General features: G+C 33.4%; 1 protein-coding gene across 1 annotated transcript in view; it reads right to left on the reverse strand.

Annotated features, from left to right (window-relative positions):
• Nucleotides 1–27: 27 nt before the first annotated feature.
• LOC137640922 (uncharacterized) overlaps nt 28–12500 on the reverse strand; it is a 30579-nt gene continuing 18106 nt past the window's right edge. Inside the window, exons 8-11 of the mRNA XM_068373401.1 lie at nt 3332–3522; nt 2642–2827; nt 1624–1721; nt 28–852 (exon numbers count right to left, since the gene is read on the reverse strand). Of these exons, the coding sequence (XP_068229502.1) occupies nt 28–852; nt 1624–1721; nt 2642–2827; nt 3332–3522 (1300 nt within the window). The remainder of the gene's footprint in view (nt 853–1623; nt 1722–2641; nt 2828–3331; nt 3523–12500) is intronic.

Genomic DNA, 12500 nt, shown 5'->3' on the forward strand with positions numbered 1-12500 from the left:
CAGTACTTTCCCTGATTTGTGGTCAGCTTAAACTGCACTCTCCTCTCCAAACGCTGATCCACCAGTTCTGGCCACGTATAGACCTTTAATCTTGGGACTGGATTGAGTCAAGGTGGTACTAGTGGAGCGCCCTAGCCCTTGCTCAGGGTTGAAACTCATTTGAGGTCGCGTGGAACCATTTCCACTGGTCGTCCGGAGGTTTTGGGGTGCAAGACCAATAGTAGTATTAGGTGCTACACTATAAGTACATGCAGTGTTACAAGGAAGACCTAACGTTGGTTCCCCATAGCTAACATCCACCCCAGGAAGGGGCTGCACAAAATGAATGGCACTTGCGTTGGGTCCCGCAGATGTGCCTTCATTGCTACCAACGACACTTATTTGTGGAGGATGGAGTTGATGGTGAATGTTTTCATCAGTAGAGGTGCTGTAAACTATACCACGTTTAGAATGCGAGTTTTCATGAATGGAAAATGTAACATGTGTTCCATGAGGCAGAGGCCAATGAGTTGGAGAAGAAGGATTTCCATCACAAGGCTGGGCGATAACTGCCTGAGTTCCACAGCGCTCCGCAGAGGCAGAGCTTTGTAATCGATATTTCTGAGAAGAGGACCTTTGAAGGGTCGTCTGGGAGATTGTTTGGTCTTGATGGGTAAACTGCTGGGCTGTAGTTGCCAGTGACCAGGAGCAACACCGACTAGGGGATGTGTGATGTACGACATGCTCTTTTGGAGTCAGGTCGTTGAAAGAAGATGAGCAATACTGCGGTGGAGGAGGAATGTGCGTTGGGATTGTAAAAACACCTCCCGTTGCTGGTGTGGAGGTCGTGCTGTTGCTACACTCTGAAGACATCTAAAAGGAAACATATTGAGGTAAGCAAAGGTAATATAAAAGCAAAAGTAGGTAAGTTTAAAGTGGCTTTAGTCAAATCAAGACTAGACATGGGAGAAAAAGTTTGAAGTTTGGAGGACTGTCGAAAGTTAGAAATCAAATAAAAAGTGTAACACTAGATTTCTAATGGCTTTATCAAAAATAATGCAAAGTTAATGAAGTCTTATCAGAGATGACAAACTTAAGGTAATATCATTCAGATGGTTGAATTAGTATGAGGAAATATAAGAAAAAAATAGAGAATTCTCTTTCAAATCAAATCCGATCTAAAAAAAAAAAATAAAGGGAAAACTAACGGCTAAAGTTCATATGAACATGGAAATGGAGGTACACCATCGGGTTTATGAATATATAGCATCTGAACCAGAGGCTATAGGGAGATAAAAGATAAGAAAACAATACATGTAACAGATATGATTCTTCTTCGCAAGCGAAAAGCATAACAGGTATACATGTTTATATATATATATATATATATATATATATATATATATATATATATATATATATACATATATATATATATATATATATATATATATATGTATATATATATATATATATATATATATATATATATATATATATATATATATATATATGTATACGTATCTTAAATGTCAGCATTGACAATGAATCCAATACCTTTCGTATATTCTAAGCGAGTAATATAAATCGTTGCCTTTATTTCAGTAGTGAAGAACAATAATTGATTAACAATCAATCACTTACTAGAAAAAGGTGAGATTCAGCAGAATCTGAAGTATTTATGGCATCGTGGCCTCTTGTCATTCCACCTAATTCCTGGTTCTCCTGCTTGACCTCAAGTTCTGGAAAGAGATTTCATATTATTATTAATATTATTATTATTATTATTATTATTATTATTATTATTATTATTATTATTATTATCATTACTTGCTAAGCTTCAACCCTAGTTGGAAAAGCAGGATGCTATAAGCCCAGGGGCTCCAACGAGAAAAATAGCCCAGTGATGAAAGGAAATAAGGAAAAACTACAAGAAATTTAAGAACAATAACAACATTGAAATAAATCTTCCATAAATAAACAATAACAACTCGAAAAATAACAAGAGGATAAAAACCTCAAAATAACAAGAGGAAGAGAAACAAGATAGAATTGAGTGCCCGGGTATACCCTCAAGCATGAGTTCTTTAACCCATGACAGTGGAAGTCCATGGTACAGAGGCTATGGCACTACCAAAGACAAGTAGCTTTAATCCCTTAAAGAAAGGTTTTAAAGAGCATGCATTTTTCTAAATACATAATCTTTCTTTTATTCATTTGTATGCGTATCTACATTACACTAATATGAAAAAGTAATTTTTATCTGATATTCTACATAAAAATATATTGTTCTCATCCTTATTTCAGTAAGATACAGGCAACCGTAATTTTTACCATAGTTTGTTATTATCTTTTACTAGTTAGTGACCGTATTATTACTCCTTTACGTCAATATATCCGGTTTTGAAACGGTAAAAGCCTATTAGCTTTCATTTCAAGGTTTTAATTTTACCGTTTTTGCAGTGATTTTTAAGGGTAGAGTGAAAATATATTATTAAAAACGTGAAATATTTGGTGATGAATTCTAGGGTTCTCCATCATTCTTGTTTTCTAACTATATGATTTGTAATACAAAAATACAGCCAATATGTAAACAAAGCAATAACTTCCTATTTATGAATATAAAAAATTGAGAAAAAGGTAAGAGGTAGTTTTTCCCTACCCTGTCCAGCCACAAGATCGAGAGTGCTTGCAGAGTCCCTGGAGCAGTATCTTCTTGTCAAAAGCACTACGGTGGAAGCCAGGAGAATAAATGCACCAGCAATACCAAGCAGGACTTCTAAAAGAGGTGATACCGCCCCCGTCGGACTCTCCGTTGGTTCTGGCTGGGTGCTCGACACGCCGGATACTGTACCAAATAGAAAAGTTGAGATTGGTGAACCATATCTTTGAAACTTCTGTTGAAAATATCGATAATATTTTAATATAATGTATAAAGAAGAGCCTATATACTGTATAATAGAAATTAGATTTTTATCTACAGCTATCTGAAAAACAAAAAAGGAGTAAAGAAATTATTTTTCTACCGTAAACACTGTTAGAAAATACCATAATTTTTATCATAAATTATTTGTAAAAATATACTGTTCTCAGCCGTATTTCAGTAAAATGCAGGCGACCGTAATTTTTACCACACTTTGTTATTTTCTACTAAATTTTGGTGACCTTTAGGTCGACGTATCCCTTTGTAAAAACGGTAAATGCCAGGCAACATTCATTATAGAATCCTTATAGTTTTTAACGGCAAATTTTTAGGTGTCGAATATGTACAATGATATTTTCAGTATATCTCTTCCAATAAAGAGAAGAATAGACCCGCCAGCCTCAATTGTATAATGTAATAACCACATACTCATTCTGTTCTCAGCAACTTTAAGGGTGAACGCCTCGAGAGACACAGGGGGCGACGACCCCCTCCGGTTAATTGCAGTCAGGGTGACGATGTAGTCTTTCCCGGGGTCCAGACCTTCGACTCTGAAGACTGGTGACATCCCTTCCAGAACACGAACTGGCTGGGAAATCCCAGAAGAGTACACAGCAGCCCTGGAAAAGATATAGAAAAAATCTTAGCATCATTTCGGAACTTACGTTTACACGTATAGTAATGGAGTAATGTATTCGTATATATATATATATATATATATATATATATATATATATATATATATATATATATACATATATATGTATATATATATATATATATATATATATATATATATATATATATATATATATTTATATATATATATATATATATATATATATATATATATATATGTGTGTGTGTGTGTGTGTGTGTGTATACACAAATATATTATTGTGTGTATCAGGAAAGAATTAAAAGATACTACCACCGCTTCAACGAGTTTTATCCTGCATCATTATCGTGATTAAACATTTGAAAAATTCGATAATACCTTTTGCCTTTTATCTTTTGGTGTAATCTGTTTTTGCTAATATCACTTGCAACTTTTCTATTTTCAAGTGAATATATTTAAGCATATATATATATATATATATATATATATATATATATATATATATATATATATATATGTATATATATATATATATATATATATATATATATATATGTATATATATATATATATATATGTATATATATATATACATATATATATATATATATATATATATATATATATATATGTATATATATATATAAAAATAAATAAATATATATATATATATATATATATATATATATATATATATATACATATATATATATATATATATATATATATATATTAAAGATGTGTCCATAATTTTGTCAAAAGGGACATGTTATTTCGATAAATTGTGTATGTGACCCAAATGATAAGAACAGTAAATTTCATCAGAATGGATTCTGCAGATCGCATCTGTCGCTTCCTACAAATCACATCAATGAAAATTTTATTTAGTATTAGAGATTTATTTTTCATTTCAGTATGTCCTTTGAATTATCTCGTATTAATTTTCATTAGAATTTAATTCCTTACTCTTCCTTAATCCTGAACCACATATTGATAAATTATGTTGAACACATAAAATACTTTATAGAATTGTTTGATTTTATCTTACAAAAGAATATATATTAACTTTATCACGAGTTGTTTTTAATACTTGTAATGATTTTTCTTCCTCCTTTCCAAAAACCAATCATAAGAAAGAAAGGAAAAATCAATATTAGAAATAGAAATTACTCCTGGTATAAAACTAAAGTATATTTTTCTTTACGATAAAGCTAAAAAGGTTATAAAATATTTTATATGGTCAATATAACTAGATTTTGTCAATACTTTGTTCAAGATTAACAGTGAATAGGAAATAAATTCTCGTTATTATTCTACATCCTGATATGATAGAATATTCATATCTGTCAAAATATAAAGAGGTTTATTTTATAATATTCAAAAGCTTGTCTCCTTGAACGTAACTAGAAATTCCTTTACAAAAAGCAATATTGCAAAGCTGAATATGTCAGAATATTAAATAGGGAATTTGTATACTCCATACATACTTCTTCATAAATAACTGTTTATATTAAATAGATGTTTATCAATAATTTTAAAAGGCAAAGCGTAGATAGTTTGAATATTATTTTGATAAGGATTAGGTTGAAACATTTACTTATGATTTATCTTTATGCCTCCTATTTCCAATAAAAAAAAAATACTCTGGTGTAATATCTTTTCCTTTTTGTCAGATTTCCGCAAAATATCATAAATTTCCTTAAATTTCTTACCGTGTTTTTATCAGATTTTACCTAATATATAATTTAAAAAAAAAAAAAGCTAAATGAGTAAAAGAATTTTTATATCACTTAAACTTTTGCAAAACTGTAAAAATCTCTTTTGTTATTTTTCTATTTTAATAATCTTTATATTAAACTCATTTTTAACATTGATATAACTAGAACGATAAAGCTTACTAAATAATACATTTTGAATACAACATTTCTTTAGCATGAGGTTAATCCCTCTTTCCGTAGGTCTTGGGTCAATCTGACCGATTCGCTTCCATTTGAGTGGGTTAATCCCCTATAGAACTTACACTTTGAATAGGAGCATATCTTCCTATCCTTGGTATTTCGACGAAAGGTCATACCCTGAGTTGATTAAGGAGTAGCTCCATTCTGGGATCCTAGTTATCTATTTCACATTGATGACTATTAAAGAGACTTCTTTTTAAATAAGTACTACCGATACTTTTTTTTTTTTTTTAGATCTGTAAAGTAAGGACGTAAAACGGCCAAAATCCCTTATTATTATTATTATTATTATTATTATTATTATTATTATATTTTTTTATTATTATTATTACTATTATTATTATTATTATTATTATTATTATTATCATCATTTGCTGAGGTACAACCCTAGTTGGAAAAGCAGGATGCTATAACAGGGAAAACAGCCCAGTGAGGAAAGGAAACAAGGAAAAAATAAAGTATTCTAAGAACAATAACAACATTAAAATAAATATATCTTAAAAAAAAAACAATAAAACCCTTAACAAAAAAAAAAGAGGAATAAGATAGAATAGTGTGCCCGAATGTACCCTCAAGAAAGAGAACTCTAATCCAAGACAGTGGAAGACCATGGTACAGAGGTTATGGCACTACCCAAGACTAGAGAGTAATGGTTTGATTTCGGAGTGTCCTCCTAGAAGAGCTGCTCATATTAGAAGGAAAGTAAGGTTAAGAACAATATACAGAAACGTTGTCTGTGAGCAGTTCTTGCATATATGTAGAGTACATATGTTTATTATTTTCAATGCATTAAATTTAAAGGACTAATAACATCAAAACAGGAAAATAGTATTCAAAGGTGAGAAAACAAAATATACATAAAATTTCATTCATTCAAAACTTCTCTTAATGACGACAATTAGGTTATTTCTTATTTCTTAAAAGCTGATGACTAGAAAAAATAACATTAGTGCCTATTGAACCATATTATCAAATAATTTTCACAAGTAGAGACTGTAAACAACAGAGCGTCAAAAAAATATTAATTTTGAAAGGACTAGTTAAAACAAGTTTATGATTATCAAAACACAAACACCAACTTTCAAAGCTCCAACACCATTAGGTATGACAACTTATACATCTGGACACTATGGTTAACAAAATCGAAACAAATAAAATGTGTAAACTTATATACATCAGAGCTGGAATTTGTGCTAAGAATAATTAGATTCGAAACAGTTTCATGATTATTCTATTGTAGTGTATAGGTATTATGTAACAAAGAAAAAGAGAGAGAGAGAGAGAGAGAGAGAGAGAGAGAGAGAGAGAGAGAGAGAGAGAGCGCGCGAGCGATAACATTAATAGTGGAATAATAAATGAGCGATAATTACGAAACTATTCCGAGCAATACACAATGGTTGTTCATTGTGATTGAAGACAAAGAGGATGAAAATTGATCATGAACTATCCCAAAACGGATTAAAACTTCCATTTCAGTCACTGCGAATGGCTCGCTTATTTAGCGTCGTCGTATATATAACCAATAGCGTGACAATAGTTAGATATTATCAAAATGCTGTGGATTACCATTCACGCATTGAAAAATTAAATGAATTAGAGAAAAGCCAATAAAAAAGACAAATTTCATTCAGATTCCCAAAGAAGACTTCAATATCAAATATATCATGGAATGTCATCAAAGGATTTACCATCGAGATTGATTCCGTAATTCTGATCTATGAATTTTGAGACGTGCACCTTAATGTGATCAACCTGTAATCCACGTGCACATACTAATTAAAAAAGCATGCTCTATGTACGTTTTCTTCTATGCTGCAACTACCATCGATCTTCAAGTAAAAAATTCGATGAATGTTACAGGCTAATTTAAGCTCTATTATGATTCCATTATTAATTTATCTATTTCTATTCCAATGTCAACCTTATTGACAAAAACCATTGAGTATAACCATGCAATTTTCATTCTTATATGACATTTTGAGGGACTGCAAATACATGTGTTGTTTCCAAGTAGAATTAACTGTTTCGGAGCTGTCTTCGTATCAATTTTTCCTCCACTCCGGCAACATTGGTGACCTAAATAATGCCTTGAACATCCAACCCGCTAACCAGCTCATCGCTATTCTCAGGCGATGACCACCACAGACCCCAGCATATCTGTTCACACTGCAACACGACACTCCCGCTCTTCACCAACAGATGTGTTTGCCTGGTTTTAGCCTGCTTAGGTTCAGTTCCGTACCGAGAGTGTAACTAACTCAAGCAGCAAAGCTGACTGCATCCTCTCTGCAATCCCTGATGACACCATCAAGGAAATCATCTACTACCTTTACTAGCAAAGGGACGACCCCATACAGTATGATGCCCTCAAATCATACCTCCTGGAGTAGTACTCGCCTTCGCCAGCTGTCCGTATAGCCAATATATTTAGGGACTGTCAACAACAACTTGGGGAACAAAAGGCATTGATGGTCCTCAGAGAAAGGATCAATATTGCCCGCCCTCATTGCTGTAGACAGTTCTTCTCGTAGAGTGAACGTACTCTGGGCCCTTTAGGCATAACGCTTTCCAGAACTGGTGTGAGCTGGCCTTACGAATGTCAAAAACTTTCCTATGAAGAACCGGATGACCAAATTCGACACACTTATGGAGAATCACTTGCAACCATCAAGTACTACATTAACAACTCCACTCCTGATCAAGGGTACAACCATTCAACACCTACTGAAGGTGAGGTGAATGCTGTAGACATCAACGACCACCTCTATATTTGGGGATGCTACCAGATGTCAATTTGCTACCGAGTGTCAATTGTAAAAAAAAATTAAGTAGGACTTTACCTAATCAGTAGCCTCCCCATTAATTAATCTTTTTTTTTTTTTTTTTTTTTTTTTGTATAATTCAGAATCTAATGAGGGCTTTATCCCTGGATAGGTACGGTGGGTCGTACGCGACCCCGAGCGTCAAAAAAAAAGAGGTTTTTCTCACGTGACTCACCCCCGTGACTGAATTTGTGGGTGATCGACCTGCAGGAGGTGTCTCCCCTACACGCTCTAGTAGTGTCCAGATGTGCATTGCTGTAGCTGTACTCCTTCCCCGATTTCTGAGACGCGTCGGGGTCGAGCGCGACAGAGTTTACCCTTCTAAGGTAATTTGCATAATTATCAAAGTTATTACGTATTATGAAATTGTCGTAGAATGGTGCAACTTGTATAGGTTATCAGTTGTGGAAAGTCTTGGTGGATTGTTTGGCTACCATGTGCATGATTTTTTTTTTAGTTAAAATGTCGTTCATCACCACGAGGACCATTTTACCGCGAGTGCCCCTTTTTCATTTTTTTTCATTTTTTTGCCAAGTCATTTTTCCGTAAGATATTGCCAAATAGTGTCGTAAAAATTTTGCTTGTTTAGTGTTGGAAAGTGTGTCTAGATGATCTGGCTACCCATGCGTGACTTTGTTTTTGTCAGATACGACGTAGTTATTGGTATATTGGGTATTTAACTGCGGTTGCCAATTTCTGTTTTTTTTTCAATATTTGTAAAAAAATTTACGTAGTAAGGAATTGCCATATATTATTCATTTTTTTTTCATGTTTATGTGTTAGAAAGTGTGCCTTGATGGTTGGGCTAACACGTGCATGTCTTTTTTTTTTATCTGAGATGCCGTATATTAGAATGTTGGGCATTTTACCGCGAGTGCCCCTTTTTCATTTTTTTTCATTTTTTTGCCAAGTCATTTTTCCGTAAGATATTGCCAAATAGTGTCGTAAAACTTTTGCTTTTTTAGTGTTGGAAAGTGTGTCTAGATGATCTGGCTACCCATGCGTGACTTTGTTTTTGTCAGATACGACGTAGTTATTGGTATATTGGGTATTTAACTGTGGTTGCCAATTTCTGTTTTTTTTTCAATATTTGTAAAAATTTACTACGTAGTAAGGAATTGCCGTATATTAATGATTTTTTTTTCATGTTTATGTGTTAGAAAGTGTGCCTTGATGGTTGGGCTAACACGTGCATGTCTTTTTTTTTATCTGAGATGCCGTATATTAGAATGTTGGGCATTTTTCCGCGAGTGCCCCTTTTTATTTGTTTTGCATTTTTTTGCTTAGTCATGTTACCGTAAGGAATTGGCAAGTAGTGTCGCAAAACTTATATTTTTATAGTGTTGGAAAGTGTTTCTAGATGATCTGGCTACCCATGCCTATTTTTTTTTTAGCCAGATATGGCGTATATATAAGTATGTGTTCGATTTTCCTGTGATTGCCATTTTTTCGTTTTTTCCCATTTCTTTCAAAATTACTACGTACTAAGGAACTATCACAGAGTAATGATTCATTTATATGTTTATTTGTCGGAAAATGTGCCTTGATGGTTTGCCTAGCACGTGGCTGAAATTTTTTTTTTTCTGAAATGCCGTATATTAGAATGGCCATTTTTCCGCGAGTGCCCCTTTTTATTTGTTTTGCATTTTTTTGCTTAGTCATGTTACCGTAAGGAATTGGCAAGTAGTGTCGCAAAACTTATAATTTTATAGTGTTGGAAAGTGTTTCTAGATGATCTGGCTACCCATGCCTATCTTTTTTTTTAGCCAGATATGGCGTATATATAGGTATGTGTTCGATTTTCCTGTGATTGCCATTTTTTCATTTTTTCCCATTTCTTTCAAAATTACTACGTACTAAGGAACTATCATAGAGTAATGATTCATTTAGATGTTTATTTGTCGGAAAATGTGCCTTGATGGTTTGCCTAGCACGTGGCTGAATTTTTTTTTTCTGAAATGCCGTATATTAGAATGTTAGCCATTTTTCCGCGAGTGCCCCTTTTTATTTGTTTTGCAATTTTTTGCTTAGTCATGTTACCGTAAGGAATTGGCAAGTAGTGTCGCAAAACTTATATTTTTATAGTGTTGGAAAGTGTTTCTAGATGATCTGGCTACCCATACCTATCTTTTTTTTAGCCAGATATGGCGTATATATAGGTATGTGTTCGATTTTCCGGTGATTGCCATTTTTTCGTTTTTTCCCATTTCTTTCAAAATTACTACGTACTAAGGAACTATCACAGAGTAATGATTCCTCTAGATGTTTATTTGTCGGAAAATTTTGTTTACTTCTTTTTTGATTGAATATCATCAAATTTTTTTAGCTAAAATATTATATTGTTTCACATTTTTGTTTTTTTTTTCGATTTTATTTCCCTTCAAAAAAATTTTTTTGGGTCAGAATTTTAATTTTATAGTCGTAAAATAATCGACAATTATCCAGCAACCCACCATACAATTTTTATGCATATCCAATAATAATTAGATTAGTAAATAAAACCTTGAAATTGACATACCCTTCCTACATTTCAAGTGGCAGATTAGGGAGTCTGAGTCAGTGTGGTTGGCGGCCATTTTGTGGACATATCCGAAGCGTAAGTTGCCCTATCTATATATATTCTTGTTCCCTATAGAATTTGTGATATTTTGGTATATTTTTACCTGCATAAATATCATATTATATATTAAATATATGTATTTTTTTACGAAATTTCTAAGTACTCACAAAATTACCTTTAGATATGGCCCCTGATATAAATGTAATTTACAAAATAATGAAGATTTTTTTACATATTTCTATTTCAGGATAACATATGTTTATTCCCTAAAAAAATTAGCCACTTCCTATTTCATTTGGGTACCCAAAAAAATTCATGAAATTTGGACAAATTTTTTCGGCCGAAAAAAGTTACCCTTTTTTTCTCATTTCAGATCTTCACCTCCATGGGTCTGACTTCATCCAAAATACATCAAGATGTGTCCTAAACATTCAAGAATCAATTCCTAAAAGGATTTGTGTATATATGTATAAACTTTTTTTTATGAATTTTTATGTCAGGTCTTTTTTTTTCTACTTAATTTTTAAAAATATTTATAATAGTTTTTTCTGCAGATGAGTAGTATTTATCTTTACAGTTGTTTTAAGCATTCATTGAAGTTTTTTTTGGCAAAAGAAAAAAAGAGGTTACTGCAAAAACTGATTTTTCAAGAATTTTTTTTGGCGTCGGGGTCGTTCCCGTCCGAGTATACCCTTAAAGGGGTGTCCAAGGAGCGTACCTATCCAGGGTTAAGGTAGGTATTGGTACCTGTCGTTCAGTCTGTCACATTCGTTCTTAAGAGTTTGATCCAGTCATTCAAAGACTGATGATGTCCTCATGGTGGCTGCCAATAAATCCGTTATCCCATCCATGGCTACGTGAGGCTGACATTGTCATTTTGTGGCGAATAGTACGAGGGAAATTTCATCATTGCTAACCTTACACTGCCTCTCATCGGTGGAGATTTCCTCGACTATATCATTCTCCTGGTTAATGTCGAGCTTCAACCCTTACTCAATGCCAGCTCTTACTCGACACACCTTTATCACCTATTCCCTCCAACTATGCTCTCCTCAACAACGTACCCACAGATGCTTACACCCTCCTGATCACGTTATATCAAAACGTCTTCCTCCAATAACTATGCCAGATGCACATGGTTCCTGCCATGCACTGTATCTATCACCATCTTAAGAAAACAGGACCTTTGATATTTTCAAGATTCAGACATTTGGCAACGGACTGTTTGGCAGCTGTTAAATGCACATCTACGAAATTGGAAGAAATGGGTTAAGGTCAAAAGTCCTTAAGTCCATGGTTGTCACTTCTGTACTGTTCTTCAGGATCCTTATGCCCTTGTGAGTATTACTAACATCTTAATATGCAGATGGAACCATATCACTATCCCCTCTTAACATCACCAGTATCACCACCTACCACCACAGTGCTAAAGTATTTTCAACCCTCGACCTCCTGAAGTGGTATTACCAGGTGCCCATAAATTCAGAAGAGATTCCCAAGACCTAAAATACATTCTACCCCCTTCAGTACAAACTTTCAATAAATCCTCCTTTTCGTAATGCAGGGACCACATGTCATTGACTAATGGATGGCATGTTAGGGGATCTCCCCTTCTGTAAGTTACGTTCATGATATACTA

This window comes from Palaemon carinicauda, chromosome 1, assembly GCF_036898095.1.
Source record: "Palaemon carinicauda isolate YSFRI2023 chromosome 1, ASM3689809v2, whole genome shotgun sequence".
NCBI classification, from domain to species: Eukaryota; Metazoa; Arthropoda; class Malacostraca; order Decapoda; family Palaemonidae; genus Palaemon; species Palaemon carinicauda.